General features: G+C 40.6%; 1 protein-coding gene across 1 annotated transcript in view; it reads left to right on the forward strand.

Moving 5' to 3' along the window:
• Window positions 1-1,661: 1,661 nt before the first annotated feature.
• Window positions 1,662-20,403, forward strand: part of CFAP43 (cilia and flagella associated protein 43) — a gene marked incomplete at both ends in the record, with an annotated part of 78,930 nt that continues 60,188 nt past the window's right edge. The window contains 6 exons of the mRNA XM_084244558.1: window positions 1,662-1,723; window positions 3,088-3,341; window positions 6,635-6,731; window positions 9,632-9,799; window positions 11,541-11,691; window positions 16,622-16,781. Coding sequence (XP_084100684.1) covers window positions 1,662-1,723; window positions 3,088-3,341; window positions 6,635-6,731; window positions 9,632-9,799; window positions 11,541-11,691; window positions 16,622-16,781 — 892 coding nt within the window. The remainder of the gene's footprint in view (window positions 1,724-3,087; window positions 3,342-6,634; window positions 6,732-9,631; window positions 9,800-11,540; window positions 11,692-16,621; window positions 16,782-20,403) is intronic.

Consider the following 20,403-nt stretch of genomic DNA (forward strand, 5'->3'; position numbering starts at 1 on the left):
GCCCCCAGTGGCTGTTTAAGGAGTGTGGGGCAGATGTAAATGGCAGGAGTGGCAGGATAAGAGAAAAGGCAGATAAATGAATTTGTCTCCTCTTCCCTTTTAGGTGACTATTACTTCTTTTTGGGTTCCAACTTGCAGTTCCAGGGGTTCTCATGAAACTACCTGGGTTCAAATTCATTTGAAAGTTGTGGGACTTTGGGCAAAAATCTTTATTTTTCTGAGACTCAGTAAATAAATATCCCTATCCACGCAACAGGGATAAAATAATACACATGACACAACTACGTAAGATACCAGACATAGAGTAGAACTTAACATAAGCTCACTATTATAGCAGTGCTGAGGGGAAATCGGTGCAGAAGGCACAGACTTCAAAGGTAGGGTCTGAGATTCGAATACAATTCTGCCACTGAACTTTTTATTTTTCAATATGAATCATTCTTCCTGTTGTCCTGCCTTACAACCTTTACAAGAACTGTCCTCTGCTCATCTGCTCATCCCTGCCTCATCACTCCTCATCCTTAGATTTTCAGTGAAAAGAGCTCATGCACACAGAAACTATTTCTAACTAGGTGAGAACCCCAACTGTAGGTCCTTAAACATCACATTCCTTTTCTTCCTAAGACAGTCTATAATTCCATGTTTGTGTAATGCAATGGCTGTCTATGATGGTCCCCACCCTGACCTCATCGATCTCTAAATTCCAAAAAAAAGGGAAGGAATTTTCTCTGTTTCATTCATTATTTTATTCTAAGCACAATGCATGGGGGGGGAGGGGTGTTTAGTAAATAGGAGAGAGGAGAGAAAGTGGTTAGATGTGACAGCGGTTTAAAGAAAGGGCAGGATGTGTGGAAAGGAGAACAGGGGACGCCTGCGGAGGACAGGGCCTGGTGGGGAGGGAGAGGAAAGGAAAGGAGCGAGGGGATGGGAGGGCACGAACGGGAAGGGAAGAAGCGCGGACAAACTGCTGACGTTTTGATTAGGTTCTTGCAGACGTTTCCACCTCCTTGAAGTAGCAGAGGAGCGAGGGTGGCGCAGTAATCTAGGCTTGGAGCCCCGGGTTTAATCTAGATCTGGTTCCGAGCCCCACTCAGTTTTGCGCCAGTGGGCAAATTATTTCTCTTATCCTCACTTTGCTTATCTGTAAGATGGGGCCATTGGGGAGCTGAAGATTAAATAATACCCGCGTGACGCCTGGAACGCCGGGCAGGGTCAGCGCTGAAGGGAATCTCTGCCGTCGGCGTTTATTTATTTAATTAATTAATTTACATATATATTTTGGGGGGGGGGGACCCTCGCTGGGGGCCGGGGAACGAACCGGCGCTGCAGAGGCTGCGGGCAGGCCAGCGCTCAGCCGCTGCGCCACCAGGGGAGGCCCCGTCGGCGTTTACTAAGAGCCATGGCGGGTCTCCGGCCGCACCCTCCGGCACCCACTCCCGGGGCCCGCCTCTCGCTTCGCTCCACGCTCGCCTATTGGCCGAGGGAGGGCAGCGCGCCCGCCAATCCGCTTGGCCGAAAGGGCAGAGCCAATGGGCGCAGGCGTTACGGTTTCCTGGATACGGGGGTAAACAGCAAAGGCTTCGCAGGCGCGGGCGCCAGAGCGACCGTTGCGGCCCGGAGCCGGGGTCCTGCGCCGCCGCCCGCCGAGGGAAGCGCCGCCCATGGCTCAAGGCCGGGAGCGAGAGGAGGTCACCGGCACCGTCACCCCAGCGGTGTCCGTGAGGTGCGGCGTCCACCGCCACGCGACTCACTCCGGCCTGGCGGAAACTTGCTGTGACCTGCCTTCCCCCCCTGCTCTCTTCTGCCTCCCCTTCTTCAGACTTGCTCTCGCGGAAACTTCGACTTTTTTCTCAATTCCAAATGCCTTCCAGCAGATTCCCTTCCCACTCGTCCTCTTTCTCTCCATCACCATCCCCCCACCCCAATTCCTTCCTTCAACGGCCGCATCTCTACTTGTCTCCCCCGACCCCGCCATTTTGCCGCGGTCGCGTCCCCACTGGGCTGGTGTTGCTCCCTCCGCCATTCTTTCCTGCCTCCTTTCTGGCGTAGCAGTCCCTGCAGCGGTCCGTTTCCCACTGACCTTTCATACACCATCCCGCACCCCAATGACAGCCCCCATCCTGATCTAGGTGTCTTTGGAAATTTTCCCCAAAGTTAGAGCTATCAGTCCCTTCTACTCCAGCCCACTTACTTCGGATTTACTTGGGCTTAACGTGACCTTCGAAAAGCATAAAACACTGCAGATGTGAAGCGGAATTTCTTTCCTTCCACGTTCTAGAATGTTACCCGCACTCTATTCCAGACATCCTCGACGGGGCCTAGCTGCACTGCTCAGCCTCTTGAGGTTACTCACACCAGTGCCCTTCACTTGCCTTCTCCACCACCTCTCAGCATACCTTTTATATTTCATGAAAGTAGACTCTCCCCTAATCTCAGATTGTCCTTTCTAGCAAATACTCACCACACTCTCCTTAAACTATCTTCCTTTTGTGTTCTAACCTTTTCCTTCGTGTTGATTTAATTCCATTTATTTTCTGTACTTTTCTGCACTGGATTTTTAGATCTAAAATATAATTAAAGCCCTCTCTCTTAGTCTTTGTAAAAAAGCCATTTTCCTACAGAGCTGACAAGCACAAAGCATGCTGTCTTATTCAAAGCTGTTTTGTAAAATTTATTATTTTAATCAAAAGTAATGATTAAAGAGTGGCCTAGGACATAGCTCTTTTTTTTTCTGTTAAAATGAAGCTGTTTTCTTTCTGTTATTTTTACTTTTTCTTTTCCAAGTATACAAGACCCCTGACATCCTTCTGAGGCTTCCTTAGATTTGACCAGAGGATTTGTTTCACTGAAAAAGTTTTCTGAAAAATGTTCTTGAGACCTATGGAACTTTAGGTCTACATTTAAATGTCTAGAGTGCATGGAGTCAAACCCTCACATCCAGCATCTTTGTTCTTTTACCTTACAGACTGTTTCTGACAAAAAGGGGGTGAAAATAGAATAGATGTGTTTTAAAAATTTTGATGACCTTTGTTGGCTTTGTTAAAAAATATTTGAAATATACTGATGGTGACATATCTTTTCCCAAAGATGGGTGCAAGGATTTCCTAAGCAGAATGTTCATTTTATCAACGACACCACCATTTGCTACCCTTGTGGGAATTTCGTAATATTTATTAATATTGAAACCAAGAAAAAGACTGTACTCCAGTGTATGAATGGAATTGTAGGCGTCGTGGCAACTAACGTTCCTTACGAAGTTGTGGCCTTTTCTGACCGGAGGTTAAAACCCGTCATTTACATATACAACTTTCCTGGATTGACCAGAAGGACCAAATTAAAAGGTATCCTGCCAGACCTTCCTCTGTCATGACTGAAGCATTTTGTTATATAATCAAATTTAGTTCTTATAAATGAGGGGTTTGGGGAAGGGTTTTGTTTTCTTTTAGTAACACATTTTCAATGAAGGAGTCAAGCTGGTCACACAGAGGATTGCAGGCCTAGAGCTTTGCCACTCAGTGTGGTCTGCTTACTGGCAACATTAACATCACATAGAAACTCCCACCCTAGGCCCATTGAATCAGAATCTGCATTTTAACAATATTTCCCAAGGTGATTTATGTGCATTGGACTAGAAAACCATTACAACCCCAAAAGCAATTTGAAAATTTTCAGAACAATATTTTTCTTTCCTGATGATTTGTTGAAAATTCAGGTAAATTGATGTTGTTTAACTTCTAAAGTTAGAAGTCTCTGAGCCTCAATTATCTGGGAAGTGGGAATAGTGGTAGTACCTACTATTGAAATTTTGGTAATAATAAATAGATCTGTGCATATATGTACACATATGTTGTCAATGTTACCTACCATTTACATTATTATTGATTCATTCATAGATACAGCTGACCCAGACCAGGCTGCTGCATAGGTAGTAGTCTTCATCTAGTGATTCCCTCATTTAACATATCAAGGTCACAAAGCTCAGGTGAGGCTAAGACTGGCTTCGGTTCTGTAGCTTCATGGGTCAAATAGGTGTTTGGATCAAGCCAGGGAATTTCACTATAATTTATAACATTTGTGGGGAAATTTGTTTGTATTCTCAACAGATTAAAACAACTTTTAAATTTTAACTTGTCGATACATTAGGAATGGTCTGTGTAAACCAAAACTACTCTTCATCATTAAATTTTTTCCCAGCTTATCAGTCTGTAGTTCTGTCCAGGCAATTGAAAGTTAATTCAAACCAATAATCAACATCCATATTGAATAATGAGACCCTGAATGAATTCCAATAAAATCAGGAATAATCATCAAAGATATCTATTATTACCACTGTTGTTTAATATCAACTAGGAAGTTCTACTCAACACAATAAAATTAAAAGTCAGAAAAATTATAACTATGGGAAAGGAGCTTACAGGCAATACAGTAGTCTACAAGACTAATAAAAGAAAGCTTAGTAAGGTGCTGATTTCAAAATAAATACCCAAGCAGTTAGAAGATTTAAATACTTAACAATGATCTGAAGAAGAAATGTGAGTAGCCCGGATGAAGAAAACTACAAAAAAAATTTTACTGATTTAAGGTATTTAAATATATAAAAACATATTCCTGGATGTAAAGAGTGGTGATTAGGAATATATTTCTGCTATTTTCCACAGCAAGTAATTCATAGGTTTATCATGTGTTTTAGAGAGACAGGAGTAAGTAGATGATTGCAGAGTTCATCTGGAAGAGCAAAGAGTAGAGAATGGGAATAATATAAAAGAGCATGATGGCAAGGCCAAGTGTTCTTTTCAAATCACAGTGCTACAGTGATTAAGACTGTGGTGCAGATGCAGGGATCATCAGGTCAGTGGAAGAGTTGAAAGTGGAGATAGACTAGAATAAAAGTTAAATATCCAGCACCCCCCCACCCCGCGTGCGCGCGCGCGCGCGCACACACACACACTAGCTGTTGCAGATTTCTCACCCATAGTGTTCAAACAAGTTGATCAAAAGTATCAACTTGACACTTAAATACTCTTATATTGGGAATTCAAATATACATCAGTTGAAAATACATAATTCAATATAAACAACAGCCTCACTTTAAAAGTAAAAGGAAATTTGGTGGGATATTGAAATAACTTGAGGTTAGGGAAGAATTTGTCTCAGGAAGAAAATAACTAAAAATAGAATGATTTACAGATTAGATACAAATTTAAATTATAAGGAAATCAAAAATACCATGAAAAGTTAAAAGGCAAGTAATAAACAGGAAAATATTTGAAACAAAATTTCAGAGCATTTATAAGACAAAAATAAGAACAAGCATCCATTAAAACAGTGGAAAAGGAATGTGCCAGCCCATAAAACTACAAATGTCCAAAAACTTCCAAAAATGTTCCTTCCTTATATTTATTTGGAAAGTGTCATTTAAACAAAATTGGATTTTTCTGCTTTTTAAAAAACATAATTACTAATCAGAGTGAAATCGACAGCACTGTTTTTATTGAAGGCTGGGATATAGACTGATAGTCTTTCCAGGAATAATTTTTTTTTTCTATTTGACCAACTTAAACCCATTTCAAAATTAGAATTCAAGGGCCCCCCAGTGGTGCAGCAGATTGAGCACAGCGCTGTGAAGCTGTCTGCAGCTCTGCAGCACAGGTGCAGCCTCTGCAGCGCAGGTTTGATTCCCAGCTGGCCAGGGAGATACCCACATAGCGTGGCAGACCTCGCCAGTCTTGCCCGCTGCTCCCCTCAGCAGTGTTTTTGGTCAGTCTGCCTGTTTGGCTCTCCACTGTGTCTCTGGTGAATCCTCTCACCCTCCCACGCCTCTGACCTGTACCCCAGTTCTTGTATAAATAAATAAATCTTTTAAAAAAACAAAATTAGAATTCATGCTGTAGGAAATAATCAGAAATATGGTCAAAGATATGTGTGCAAATAAGTTAAAAACACTATAATAGCAAAAGATTGAAAACAACCTTTATGTCCCAGTAATATGAACATGGTTAGCTAAGTGAACACATCCCATTAGGGGGTGTTATGTGAATGTTAAAGATCACATTTTTGAAGAATTATTAATGATAAAATGTTCAATATAAGGTAAAATAACCAACATAAGTAACACTATGTTGGTTCTATTTTAAATTGTGGCATATAATATTTAATCCATGACTATTGTGACTCTAAAAAGCAAAATTATGTTTAAAGAAAATACGTATCTGTATTTTTACAAGTAAATATAGAAGAAAATACTAGAAGAATAAATTTATCATATTTGGTAGAATGATCACAAACTCCCCAAGGTAACTTTTCTAATTACAATGTTTCATGTATTTATGGAAGGTTTTATGGTTCAGGGGTCATTTTGAATCACACTGGGACATACGTGATACAATATGCTGAGTTGTGCAGTGACGTCTAAAGACAGTGACACTATGGTCCTACCACTGATATTCTTTAAAACTGGATCTTAACTTTGCTGTTGGCTTTCTCTTTGTAGTCTTAAAAATCAACTGGAAAATCCCTAATCCCAAGAGCTAAATGCTTTTGAATTATATGAAACTCACTGGATAATGGAGATCAATTATAACACCGTAGTTAGTCCGTACATAATTAAATCCTTGTAATGGATTTTGTGTTGTAGGCAATGTTCTTCTGGACTACACTTTACTTTCGTTCAGTTACTGTGGCACCTACTTGGCTAGCTACTCCTCTCTCCCGGAATTTGAATTGACCCTCTGGTAAGCTGTAGTGTCCTATACGATTCCTTTCATTGGGTTACATTTTAATCTTCTGGGTTTTATCAACAAACATACACATGAAAAACCTGAAACAAGGAAACATGGAAGGAATAAAAGTCCTAATCGTAATGTTTAAAATAGTTGCTACTTTTAGGCACAAAATTTAATAAGGCAAAAAGTGATAAAAGCTGAATTAATTATTTTCTTTTTAAAATTAATGTGTTATGGGCCTCCCCGGTGGCGCAGCGGTTGGGCGCTGGGTTGCGAAGCTGCCCGCGGCCTCTGCGGCGCCGGTTCGGTCCCCGGCTGCTCCCCGGCCACCGGAGGAGGGTCCCACATGGCGCGCAGACCTCTCCTGCCGCCCGCTGCTCCCCTCAGCGGTGTGCTTCGGTCCTTCTGCCTGCTCTGCTCCCTGCTCTGGTGAATTCTCTCGCCCTCCTGAGCTTCTGACTGTGCCCAGTGCTTGTATAAACAGAACAAACAAGCAAATAAATGGATGAGTGAACATGCCTCTATTGAAAAAAAAAAAAATCCTTTAAAAAAAAAAAATAAAATTAATGTGTTATGATATTTCCTTTCTCAGAGAAAGAATGCAGTTCTTAATATAAAGTTTCCTCTTTACTAAAAATAGATGGTACCTATGAATTGTTTGCATGTCTTCCACTAATGTTGAAAGTAAGATGGTCTCTATATAAGGCCTCAGTCTGAAGGAATTGTTTTTAGAGACATTAGAACCCTTATATGTTCAAAGAGTGGAAGGAACATTATGCCATGTTTGCCAGCTGTATAGGAAATACCTGTGGATAAGACAGATCTCTGGACTTTGCTGAGCTGTTTCATATGGCCAACTTCTGTCCATAATATAAACCCCTTCAAGGGGAAATTTGTCTTATTAATGGGAAGTACCACAAGTTCCAGAAATAATGGAGGATATTCCTTACATACCAGTATTTCTTATACAAGTGTAAAAATCTAGATTCAGAAAGTGATGTGTAGCTTTAGGGTTTCTTAAAAAAAAAAAAACAACCAACTTTATTGTGGTATAATTGACATACAATAAACTGCTTCTATATAAAGTATACAACTTGGTGAGTTTTGATGGGTGTACACCTATGAAACATTACCATAATCAAGACAACTGTCACAATTTCCTGGTGCCCCTTCAAATTCATGTTACAGCCTCTTGCCACACAGTCCTCTCCCCATCACTTACCCCCTCTAAACACTGATGTGCTTCCCGTTACTGGCTTAGTTTGCATTTTTTAGAGTTTCCATCCATACATTATATACACTTTTCTCTGGCTTTTTTTCATTCAGCACAGTTAATTTTTGCTCCTCTTATACTGCAGTGTGTATCAATATTTCATTCCTTTCTGCTGCATGATGCAGTTAAACCACAGTTTATCCACTTAACTGTTGATATGGATTCATTTGCTAGGGCTGCAATTAACAAGGTATCAACAAACTGAGTGTCCTGAACAACATGTATTGTCTCCCAGCTCCAGAGGCTGGAAGCAAGGAACAGAGTTTGTTCCTTTAGAGAGCTGTGAGGGAGAATCTCAGGGCTCTCTCCTTGGCTTGTTCACATGGTGGTCTCCTTGTATATCTCTCTCCAAAACTGCCCCCTTTTATCTCTCTCCAAAACTAGTCAAGTTGGAGTAGTGCCACACTAAACGACCTCATTTCCAAACAGGGTTACATTCTGAGAAACCGACTGCTAGATCATTTCAACCCATTTCAACCCACAGTAATATCGAAAGGATGGGTAGGAATCAGCCTTGTGTCAAAGAGGATTTTCAAGCAAAGAGCATGTAGTCAGAGACAATACAGCAAGCTTGAAGATTTAATTAAGAGATCATAACAATAGGAACAAGAGATTCGTCATGAGAAGCAAACCTAGAGGGACAGCTCCTGAGCAGCCTTGTACATAAGTGAGAATGTCATTTAGCATCTAAATAGGGGCACTTCTGAGAGTGGAAGGGGATGTTATTAATAATTAATATAGAAGGGGACTCATCCTGTGTCAGTCATGTCAAACTGGCATGTATGAAGACTCCTTCTAGCCATGTGATGGAGGCATGACTATCGGTTGGTAGGCTGTCATGGTCCAGTGAGAGATGATGGCAGTGTGGGCTAGGGTGATGGGAGTAAAGGTGGAGGGAAGCGGAGATACTTGGGAAGTGTTCGTAAGGCAAGTCCATGGAACTTGGTGACAGACTGAATGTTTGGCATGGTGCTGAGGGAGGGGGCAGTTGAGGGTTTTATCTAGGCTTGTGACTTGGGGAATGGGGACATTTTAGTGCAAATCATAAAGACATTGAGGACATGTGAATAGGGAAGATGAAAGAGGCAACTGGGTAAGATGAATAGGGACAAGCTGAGTTGAGGGAGTCTGTGATTAAAAAAATGGAGCTGTCTAGTTAGGCAGCTGGTATATCCCTTAGGGTTTAGGGTTGGTTGCCAATACAGGAACCGAAATGACCATAATGCAGTGGTTTAAACAACAGAAGTTCCTTCCTCTTCTGTGCAGTAGTGTGGGGATGTGCAGCCATGGCTGGTATGATGGCTCCTGGTTTCAGGGGCCAGTCTCTCCCTCTCTTGGTGCTCTTCCATTTCTAGGGTGTGCCCTCATCTCTAGTCTAAAGGGTGGTATCATCCATGGATTTGGGGGAGCCAGAAGTATGGGGGAAAGGTAAGAGTAAGGCACAATTCCTACAAAGGTAAGAGGAAAGGCAAGGTAAGCAAGGGGGAAGCATAGCTGACTCACAGACCAGCTTAGTCATAGACCACATCAAGCTACAAGGGAGACTGGGAGGGGTATGATATGGTCCTTCTCCCTCTGATTTAGTTCACTTAACAAAATTAATTGCTTTTCACCAAACACACAATTTTTCTCTAAGGAATTGGGAATCAAATGTCATTTTGTGCAAGAAGTCACAACCTGGTGTGGATGTGAACTGCATGACTTTTAATCCCATGAACTGGCATCAACTGTGCTTGTCAAGTTCAAGTGCAGTGACTGTGTGGACCATTGAAAGAAGTAACCAGAAACATTATCTCAGAGAAAAGTAAGACATTTTGTTCCTCCCCAATAACAAAGTAGTGGTTTTTGTTTGCATTCATGTTGTATGATTGGATCAATTTGTTGAATTAAGTGGCTATATACAGACATACCCCTCACATTATAACATTTCTACATATGTAATTACCATTGTGACTGTATTTTCTGTGGCTTAATTTCCCCATGACTGTCTTTTAAATATGAAGTCCTCCTAGAACTTTTTCCAACAGTATTTAATTTTTCAAAATTTGATTTGCTTTTATTGTTTCAAAATGTGCCTTTTCCATTAAAAGGTCAGTTGTGACCTTTTGCTCCTACCACTTTGACAGCCCAATTGGAATCTCAAAAATAAGAAATTTAGACAAGGAAAGTGTATAGATTATACCTTCAGCCACATTATCTACAAACAAAAGGGTGGTTGCACATAGTAGAGTCAGGAGAATTACTTGTTTAAACAGAATTGGGTCAAAGAAAAATTCTGTGACCACTGTCCTGGTGATTATGGATGACAATGGGTTTCCATACCAAAAAGAGTCCAAGGACTCAAGTGCCCCAGAGCTGACCGTTCTCAGTGTGCTCCATCCCCTGAAAGTCTAAGTAAGGAGATGCTGGACCTGAGCTTGCAATGTTTGAGAAACTGCCTTCTTAAAAGAAACGCAAAGCTAGTAAATAAAATTTTCTACATGGAGAGTCTTAACAGAGGCACTTCTTGCTACTCAATACTCTTTATGTCTCAGTTTCATTTTTATAAGAACCACTGAAAATGAAATCTGTCTCTAGGCAGAGTTGACAACACTGTACCTTTTCATAAAATGGATAATGTCTCTATCGGATCCTCACCAGGGCAGACAAGTCATTTATCACACCTGTCTCTCCCTTTAATTCCCTAGACTATTCTCCCCTAGTTGTGAATGTTGAGCTGTGATTTTTTTCTATAAGCAAATAAAGGAGGCAAGGTAAGCAAGGGGAGGTAAGGCTGTCCAGGATCAGAAGGCAAGCAGGATTTGAGGCCATAACTTAAGCTTTACATTTGAGTGTAGGTACTATTTTTACGTGGTTCTTTTCCAAAATTATCCTACATCCATAAAACATAACCAAGGAAATTTTAAATTTAATACATAAAGCCATGACGTCTCCATACTCACTTTTGTCAGCCATATAAGAGATATATTGTAAATTTGAAACTGGAATTTGGTACGCGAGGTTATGGGGGTAGCTGAATACAACCTACATCTGTGCTGCTTTTGGCCCACAGTCTTCTTTATTTGAATGAGTCGCCAACATTTAGAAATTGAGAACTTTCTCATAAATGTCTAGATTATGACATTCACTTTAAATTTTGGAACTAAATTTTCACATCTGCAAACCCTCTCAGCAACTTCCACGTGGTCCCTTCCACCTCTTGAGGAAGGAAAACACTTTCCCATTGCCACAGTCCCTCCCTGCCTGACCTCTGTCGGTGTTCTAATTTGTAATTTCTACTTTAGATACTAACTTTGAAAGATTTTTAAAATCACTATATACTTAAATTATAATTACGTATTTTTTTCTTTTGCAATATGTTCTATATTTTAAAATCCACTGTTTAGCTTTTATGGGTGGTTTGTTGTTGTTGTTGTTGTTTTTGTCTTGGCTTGTTTTTTATGAATTGTAACACCTCCCCACGCTGCTCCCCACTGATATTCAGCAGTTACATCAGTGACTTATCTCTGCTAATCTGATTATTTTGATTTCTCTTCTTTCTACAGGTCAGTAAAACTACCCACGGAGGACGGGGAATTTTATGATGAAATGGAGGTCATCTTCCCCCAGTCACTGCCCAAGGACCTGATCTATGGACCGGTGCTCCCGCTGTCAGCCATGGCAGGGCTGGTCAATGAGGATGCAGAAACCTTCAGGGTAATCACCTGGTACCTCCTCCTCTTCACCCTGCTGGACTACTATAGCCACTCCACAGGGCAAGAGGGATGGAGCCGATCCTCCTGGTTTCTAACAGATGAGCTCTGGAGACCGTGAGAGACCAAGACTCTGGAGCTCTGGAGTCTCCAGTTTGAGAGTTAAGATGTCAGCACTGCTATCAGAAACAGGGAGCTCTGATGTGATTTCAATTTGGGGTATACTACATTTGGGGTGCTGGGAAGGCATCCAGGCAGAGATGCTGGGTGATAGCTGGTAGGCTGAGTGTTAGGGAGGAGACGGCAGGGCATTCCCATAGAAAGGATGGCAAGAGCACTGGGGGTGTGATGAAAAGGGGAGTCAGGATGTCAGGGAAGAGTCAGAGGAAATTGACCACCAAGCGTCTGGGGAAAAAGAGGAATCTGAGAAGTATAAGACAGGAGGAGGAGAAAATCCAGGAGAACAAGTCCATAAAAAAACCATGGAAGAAAGATTCAAAAGGGAGTCTGTTAACAGGTTCACGCTGGGCACTCAGGAGATAGCTGTCCAGCTCCTTCTATGTAGCAGGCTCTGTTTTAGGCAATAAAGTCACATGGCGAATAGCCAGACAGCATAATCCCTGCCTCGGAGCTTTCATTCTGTCGAGAGACAGAGCAAGTACAGTGCCGCCAAAAGTAAAGTGATATATGCAGTCATTGTGAAATGTGGTTGATATTATAACTGGAATAAATGATGGGCAGGGGAGGCGCAGAAAAGATAAACATCTGCTGGTTAAAGAAGGTCTCTGGGGAGATGACATTGAAGCTGAGATGCGAAGGACAAGGAGGGGTAAGTAGTGCTACAAGCAGGGCGGAGAGTATTCAGGCAGAGGGAATGGCATGTGCAAAGGTTCAGTGGAGGGAAGGGGGTAAGGGAAGAACTCAGGACATTTGAGGAGCTGAGTAAAGACCATTATGGCTGGAACATGGTAAATGAGGGGAGGTGGGGTGCAGGTGATGGCAAGAGGGAGGCGGGTTGCAGCCTGAGGCACATGGGGTGAAGGTGAGGAGCCTGATTCTGCAGAACCTCTGGAAGCTGCCTTAGGCTCATGTTTCTGTTAAAGCTCCAAGCCCAGGATAAAGCAGATAGAGGTTCCCAAATGTTTTCTCACTACAGCAAAGAATTCAGCTATAGAATAGATGATCAAAATATTTCAGGGTGGTAAATAGATTATTAAGGAATCTCTGGCAAGCAAGAGAAAAGATCATATGCTCTTAGTATTTCCTCTAAAGGATGACGGTTATTTACTTTTTTTAAATTACTGAAAATGACTAATTTCTTTTACTAGCTCTCTTGGGTTTGAGAACACAACCGCACTCGGCCACACTGGGGCAGCAAAGCGAAAACAAACAGATCTGCCACCAATGTTTACGACTTGAAAGTGTTTCTATGTTTAGTATTTGATGCCCAGGACTCCAGTTTTTCAACTATCACGAACCTTTTTTTCTACAGTAAATTGCTATAGGCATCCTCACCTGTCACACTTTGTAGCAACATGATAAATCCTACACAAAACATTTAAAATTCAGGCAATTGTAATCTGAAAAATGCTATGAAATGCTTTAAGTACTTAAATATGGAGTTACCATTTTTAAGAAACCCTCATAAAGGCTTTTGTACTCAGTGCATTTTAGCCTTTTTCTGAAAACAGAAATTTAAAATTGGACATATCCAAACCATGCAGGGACTATTAATAAAGCCATATACTTCACACTTAAATTAGAAATTAATTTCCCCAGTATTTACTTTTTCATCTTATAAAAAATAAGGCAAGAAAAATGGCTAAAAACATTGATGAGTGTTGGTATGAGTGAAAGCATACCCCAAAGCATACCCCAATCTCAAATGTCTTAGTTCTGTTCCTTCCTTTGAATGGTATTTCTTGTGAGCTGGATACCAATGGCAAAGAAATCCGTAATGACTTGATCTATTTAAGAGTCTTAAAAATCCACAAACTGTGGACTTTCACAAAATTACAAACACTAAATACTCCCATTATCCTCTTGTAGTAAACACTAGAAAGGTATATTATAGGCCTTGAAATAGACCCCTGTCACATTACACAACTTATTTAGGGCATTAGAAACAGCATCCTCTAGCAGCATGGGAGAAATCAAAGACAAATGCTACCTGGAAAGAAATTGGACCCAAGATAATGAATTTAATCTTAGGTGTTCAGTTTCCTTTTTCCATCTACCTTTTTTTTTTTTTTTAAGTTGCTAAAAGATGTCTCCTTTATAAACTCAAATATTCTGAAATATATTCTGATACTTATATTTTCTAAATCAATAAGAAATTGGTTTCAACTTTTTATAAGTTTAGTCTTAAGATAATCACAATGTTTGATTTATGATTCCAGAGGGCTGAACAAGGAGGTGGTGTTATCAATATATATTTTAAAACACTATAGGCACCTTTTATAAATCTCAGAATTTTCAGAATTGAACATTATTGTTTCTGCTCACATAATCTGTACAATATCACATCCATCTTGAGATGACACAGAACATATATATTGATGAAAAAAAGGAATAGGCAGACAAGCCTGGATTTATCTTTAAGTAAGATACCTACAGATTCACTAGTGTTGTGAGGCCCAGGCATGCATGCGCGCTTTGTAAAGGTTTTGAGCCCATAGCTCTACCAAGCAAGAGTCTTATTTTTTTGTGATTTATAGTCTAAGGTTAGATGTCAACCCAGGAAACTTGTAAATAATGGTGAGCATTTAATAATATTCAGCGAGTGATTCTTATCCCTATGAGTAAAATCTCAGACACCACAAAGTGTCACTAATCAGTAGCAGTTTAATTCTTTTGGTTGGTTCCTCCCCTCCACCCTACCCCTTTTGGCCCACAGGGTGACCAAACTGATACTCAGTGTTTTCTAACAACCCCAAACTATGAGGCTATGAAATAGAGCATCCATACAAATAAAGTTAATTTACCCATTTGAAAAAAATGATCTTGGTAAGTGCGCCTGTGTATGATTTCTGCCTTCGTCATTCCAAACCCCACCCCAAATAATAATTCCTTCTCTCTACCCTTCCTTCATGCCACATGAAGCATTTTTTTCTCATCAATATTCCCTATCTAAACACCCTTTTACTATAACCTACCATGTTTTCTGATTTTGACACTTGTTGACAACATTTTTTCCCACAAAAGGTGATTATATGATTGAGAAGAGAGTTTCCTTCATTCTAGGCACGAGTCCTGGTACTCAAATAACCAACAAATGCTAGTTGAAATATGAACTGTGCAACAATTTTTATATAGTTGAGAATCTAGTAAACATATTCATTGTGCCAGCTCCACACACCTTTCCTTAAATTAAAAAAAGCAGTCTGTAATATTCAAATAATTGAGTATTGCAAGGTGCTCCCACGCATCAAAGAGTTCTGAATGGAAAAAACGACACAGAAGGTTCGTGTCATTCCCCCACTGTGGAACTGACTCCAACTTACCCTGCTTTTCTCCACAGCACTTTTCAACTTGTACACTCTATATTTAACAGCTGGATATACTTTTTACTCTGTTTCCCTCACCAAGGTGAAAACCCTAAGAGTGTAGGGTGGTTTTTCTGTTTTGCTACGGGTACATCTTTGTGTCTAGAACAGTGCCTGGAATGTAATACATGTCTAATACACATGTGTTAGATGAATGAATAATTGAATAAAAGGATACAGTAAGTGTAGAAATCTCAAGAAATTTAAGGGTTTTGTTCATGTGGCCAGTAGCTCATTACTTTTTTTTTTTTCTGTTCCTATGATATAAGGATGCCTAAAGAAAACAAAGGCATTATATTGTAGCTAATGCTGTTCTTAGTATAGCAGAACAAGGCACTTAGTATTAAGAGAGAGAGACAGAGACAGATACACTAGTGTGTTTAGAAGGAGTGCCATATTTTGGTATCCTGAATTTCAAATCTTAATCGGTGCTGTGAGGGGTACAGGCCCAAAAGATCTGCCATCATTACCTCAGCCTCCAGGAAGGAAAGTACATGTTGCTCTTTGCTGACAGAAATGGGGAGTGGCCTCTCCCCTGCTAGACATGAGTGTTCAGGCTGTAGGGGGTGTACTGCTAAGGTATTAAGGTCTAAGGCAGAGATCAGCAAGCTACCATCTGCTCTTGCATGGCACCAAACTAAGACTGCTTTTTATACTTTTTAAGGATTTTTTTCTAAAGGTTATGTGACAACTATGTGGTCCACAAAGTGTGAAGTATTCACTCCCTGGTCCTTTACAGGAAATATTTGCCTTACACCCTTTGCTCCTCTCATTTATTTTTAGTCCCAAAGCCAGCTTTCCTTCTGGGCACGTATCATAGATCTTGTAGATTTTAGTTTGACTTTTCCATGGAATCAAATCACACAAAACACTTATGAATGCAACTGGAGAGACCATCAGAATCGGGCAAGAGATCGTCTTCTCATTCCCCACAGAGCTAACCAAGCCGAGGAGATAGGTCAACTTCTCCATAGCAACTCAAGGAAAACCACAGATGTGTCCCCTGCAGACCCAGGAGGGAGGAATGTTGACAAAAATGTTGCTCAAAAGGAATGCTTTCAGCTGAACAATGACTTTTTTATATTGAAGATGCCAAAAACATCCACCAAGAAGCAGTATAGAAGTTATTACTCAAATGTTCACAATCTGTGACACTAACACTCTGAATATGTTGGCAAGAATGCCTTATTTTTTCCTAGGGAATTAAAAACTAGTGAGAAACGATGCAAGGAAGGGGAAATCCACTAAGCTCTTGGCAGATGGCAAGTCCAGTGAATATATGTAGGCTCCTACTCATTTGCTTCTTTTGGAAATTGTTTTGATAGGTACTTCTCTAGCTCATCAGCCATGATTATTGTCTTAACACAAGGTTTTAATCTTTCCCTGAAGCCTAAAGATGATCTGTATCCGACACTTCACCCTACAATGCATTGTTGGACTCCAACAAATGACTTGTACATTGGCTGTGAAGAAGGTCCTGTTTTGATGGTTAGCGGAGAAACCTTACAAGTGACTCTACTTACTAGAACAGAAGAACAACTTGCACAGGGTGAGAAACTGCTTTGCCTCATATCCCCAGAAATATAGTCATGGTTGTTGGTTTTACACATGCTTGAAGGTAGATGTTTTGTTCCCTGTTTCTGTTTCTTAAGAGGTATCTTTGTTTCCTCTAGTTAGTTATCCAGTCCTGTAGCAAGTTAACATTTATTGAGTGCTCCATGCTCTAAGCATTCTACTATCACTCTAAATGCATACTTCATGTAATGCTCAAATCAATGTTAAAAGGAAGTACAGTTTTATTTCCATGATAGAGAGGAGGAAATGGAGATACCAAGAGATTAAAAAATGTGCCCAAATTCATATAACTAGTAAATATGGAACTGACATCTGACCCAGGCAAGAAGACTGTAGAGTTCAAGTTGTTAGCTTCTGTGCCTGTTCCATGTCATGTGCTATTCATGTCCTTTCCTTCTCTCTAGCTCTCTCCTTTCTCCATCATGGTCTTCTCTTTTGAGTACAACTGCCATCTTGAAAATTACTTTTGTTGCTTGTATTCTTAAATCTGATATTCATTTCTGGTCCCATCAGTTATGACCAGAGTTGGGCCTGGCTAACAGAAGCCAATGTCCTCCACCTCCCCTCCCCCCCGCCACCTCCCCCACAGTGCGAGAAAGCTAAAGATCCTTTGGAAAAGGAACCATGACAGTGCAAGCTTCCCATACCTGTCAATGCACTCTGCATTCCAGTTACTCTTACTCTTACACACCTTGATTTCTGCAGCAATCTTAGCACTGACTTCACTGACCTCAAGCTGATATAAACCAGGCAGCTCATCCCTACCAAAAGGCCCCTCTTGAAGACCACTGTCAATAGGCAACCCAAGGATTTCTCTGGAATCAAATCACACAAGACATTTCATGAGCCTACTTGTTTCATTAGCATTATTTTCTACTACTATTGTGTCTGATCTAGACATTACTTCCCATCATTTCATAGACATGCCTCCAAACTCGTCCCCAAATCTAACTTATCCTCCAAATCCTTCAGTGCCCAACTGACAATCATCTCATACAGCAATTTTTCTCCAGCTAAGGAATTCCTCATCTATTACTCTTACCATTCCTTGGCTTCTCCCATACTTCACTGACAAAAGTGAGGCCGTTAGGTTCAACTCTCCTATCCCAGCCCCTCTCTTTCTTTTACACTGCAGGCTTGGTTTGCTCTCTAATCTCTCATCCACAAGGCCATCCCACAGCTCTCTAAAAAATAAGTCTCTTTTCTGGCCTTCCTTTCCAGTTTTATCTCCACCTTTTAGAAATTCTCATCATCCCTATACTCTCTCCAAATTCTGCCCACTGGCGTTTGTAGTTACCTTTGTCTGAACTGGACTTCTCTCCCTTGTCTACCTGAAAGTTGTCCTCCGTGGAGCCTGTGCTATCCTTACTCCAACCTTCAAGCAAAATCGGGGGTTCCATCAGATTCACTCCTTTGTTAGAGCTGCAACCTATTCTATTATCATGGTCCATGTGCACATCTGGCTTTCCCACCACTCATCAACTCTTTGAAGTCAGGAACTGTGCCTCACTCACTCTTTGGTTCCAAAGTTTAATCCCAGAGATGGCTACAGAGTAAACGGGCACCTCCATGTGTTTGTAAAATGAATTATAAACCAGTGTTTTTCATTTCCAAACTCCTATTACACTGGTAATACATCATATAATTGAGGACCAGTTCACCATTTCCTTTCTGCATAGTATTTCTGATCATTTTCATGGTATAATATAAATGCTCTCAAAGAAATATTTATCTAGCCCTTTCAATGTGGAAGACATTAAGCAAGGTGCCCCTAAGCTGACACAGATGGAAAATTTATAGTCTCATAATCTTGACCCTCAAAATAATTATTTCTCATTAAAGAAGATAAGACAAGCAGACAGATAAGGGCCAGGTAGATTAAGATGGTTTCATTAAGGAAAACTTCATACATTGCTTGGGGGATTCAGATGAAGGAAACAGGACAAGTTAAGTGATTTTGAAGGTGGGATTTGTTTTTTTATTTTATTTTATTTTATTTTATTTTATTTTTTTAATAAATTTTATTGTTATATTCCCCATACAATTGCAGCCCCCCCATTCTGACCCCAATCCCTCCCCTCCCGCCCCCGCCCCCCTAAAAGTGTCTCTGGTTCATAGTTTTTTGTTGATTTTGATTTTCACTTTCTTATAGTTATTCATTTTCCTGGTCCCTTATTTAAGTTTTCTAGATTCCTGCTATGAGTGAGACCATCCGGTATTTTTCTTTTTCTTTTTGGCTTATTTCGCTGAGCATGATCCCTTCCAGCGCCATCCATGTTGCTGCAAATTGCATGTGTTTATCTTTTTTGAATGCTGAGTAATATTCCATGGTATATATGTACCACATCTTCTTGATCCAGTCATCTATTTTTGGGCATTTGGGTTGTTTCCAAAGCTTAGCTATTGTAAACAGTGCTGCTATAAACATAGGGGTGCAGGTGTTCTTTGGAATTGATGTTTCTGTGTCCTTTGGGTAAATACCTAGGAGTGGAATTGCTGGATCATATGGAAGCTCTATCTTTAGTAGGTCCAGAAATCTCCACACAGCTTTCCACAGTGGTTGGACCAGTTTGCACTCCCACCAACAGTGCAGAAGAGTTCCTTTTTCTCCACACCCTCGCCAACATTTGTTGTTGCTAGTTTTTTTAATATGTGCCATTCTCACTGGTGTAAGATGGTATCTCATGGTAGTTTTGATTTGCATTTCCCTGATGACAAGTGATGTTGAACATTTTTTCATATGCCTGTCGGCCATTTGCATTTCCTCTTCAGAGAAGTGAAGGTGGGATTTGAAATGGCCTCCTTGAAGGATGGTTCATAGGCAGAGATGACAGTAGGTGAAATTTTGGGCAAGCATATCTGCATAGACAAGGAAACATGGAGAAGGTTGAAAAACAAGAAATATTCCAGTTTTTCTAGAGCACAGAGTGTTATACAGGGGTAGTGGAAAATAAAGGAACACCTATACCACGTCTGACCTGGAATGTCCTGCTGAGACATTTGTACTTGACTCAGCTGACAGCAGGTAGCATCTAAAACCCCTGAATGGGGATGGATCCCACCTGGCACTGTGCTTGGAGACATTAGCCATTGCTCAGGACAGGACTATCCTCAAAGTATGTTGCATAAGCAGCAGGTACCTAGACTAGATGAGAAGTCAGAATACTTGTACTCTGGTGGCAGTTTGATTGGAAAGAAGAGGGCTGATGGGGACAGCGGCAAGGGACAGTATCTGCTTAGCATCCAGACAAATTCCAAGCACAAAGTATGAAGTAAACCAGCAATTTGATGAATGAGTCTTTGCTCGCATGGTTCTGGTGGTTAATCTTAAAAGCAGTAATTTACAAGTAAAAATGTTCTTACAGAACTTTTTCTTCTTTTTACTTTCTTATTCACTGAACTTTATTTATTGAGGTATAAATTTGCATACCATACAGCTTGACAAAAATATAATTTGGTCTGGTTTATTTTTTTTTCTCTTACAATGCTTTCCAAAAAAACAGAATGTATTTACTGTATGATTCCGTCATGTTAGTTATAAAGACCTAATGACACAGAACTTTAAAAACTCATGATTTACATCTGTAATCACTGCT

Source organism: Talpa europaea (genome assembly GCF_964194135.1).
Source record: "Talpa europaea genome assembly, chromosome: 10".
Taxonomy (NCBI): domain Eukaryota; kingdom Metazoa; phylum Chordata; class Mammalia; order Eulipotyphla; family Talpidae; genus Talpa; species Talpa europaea.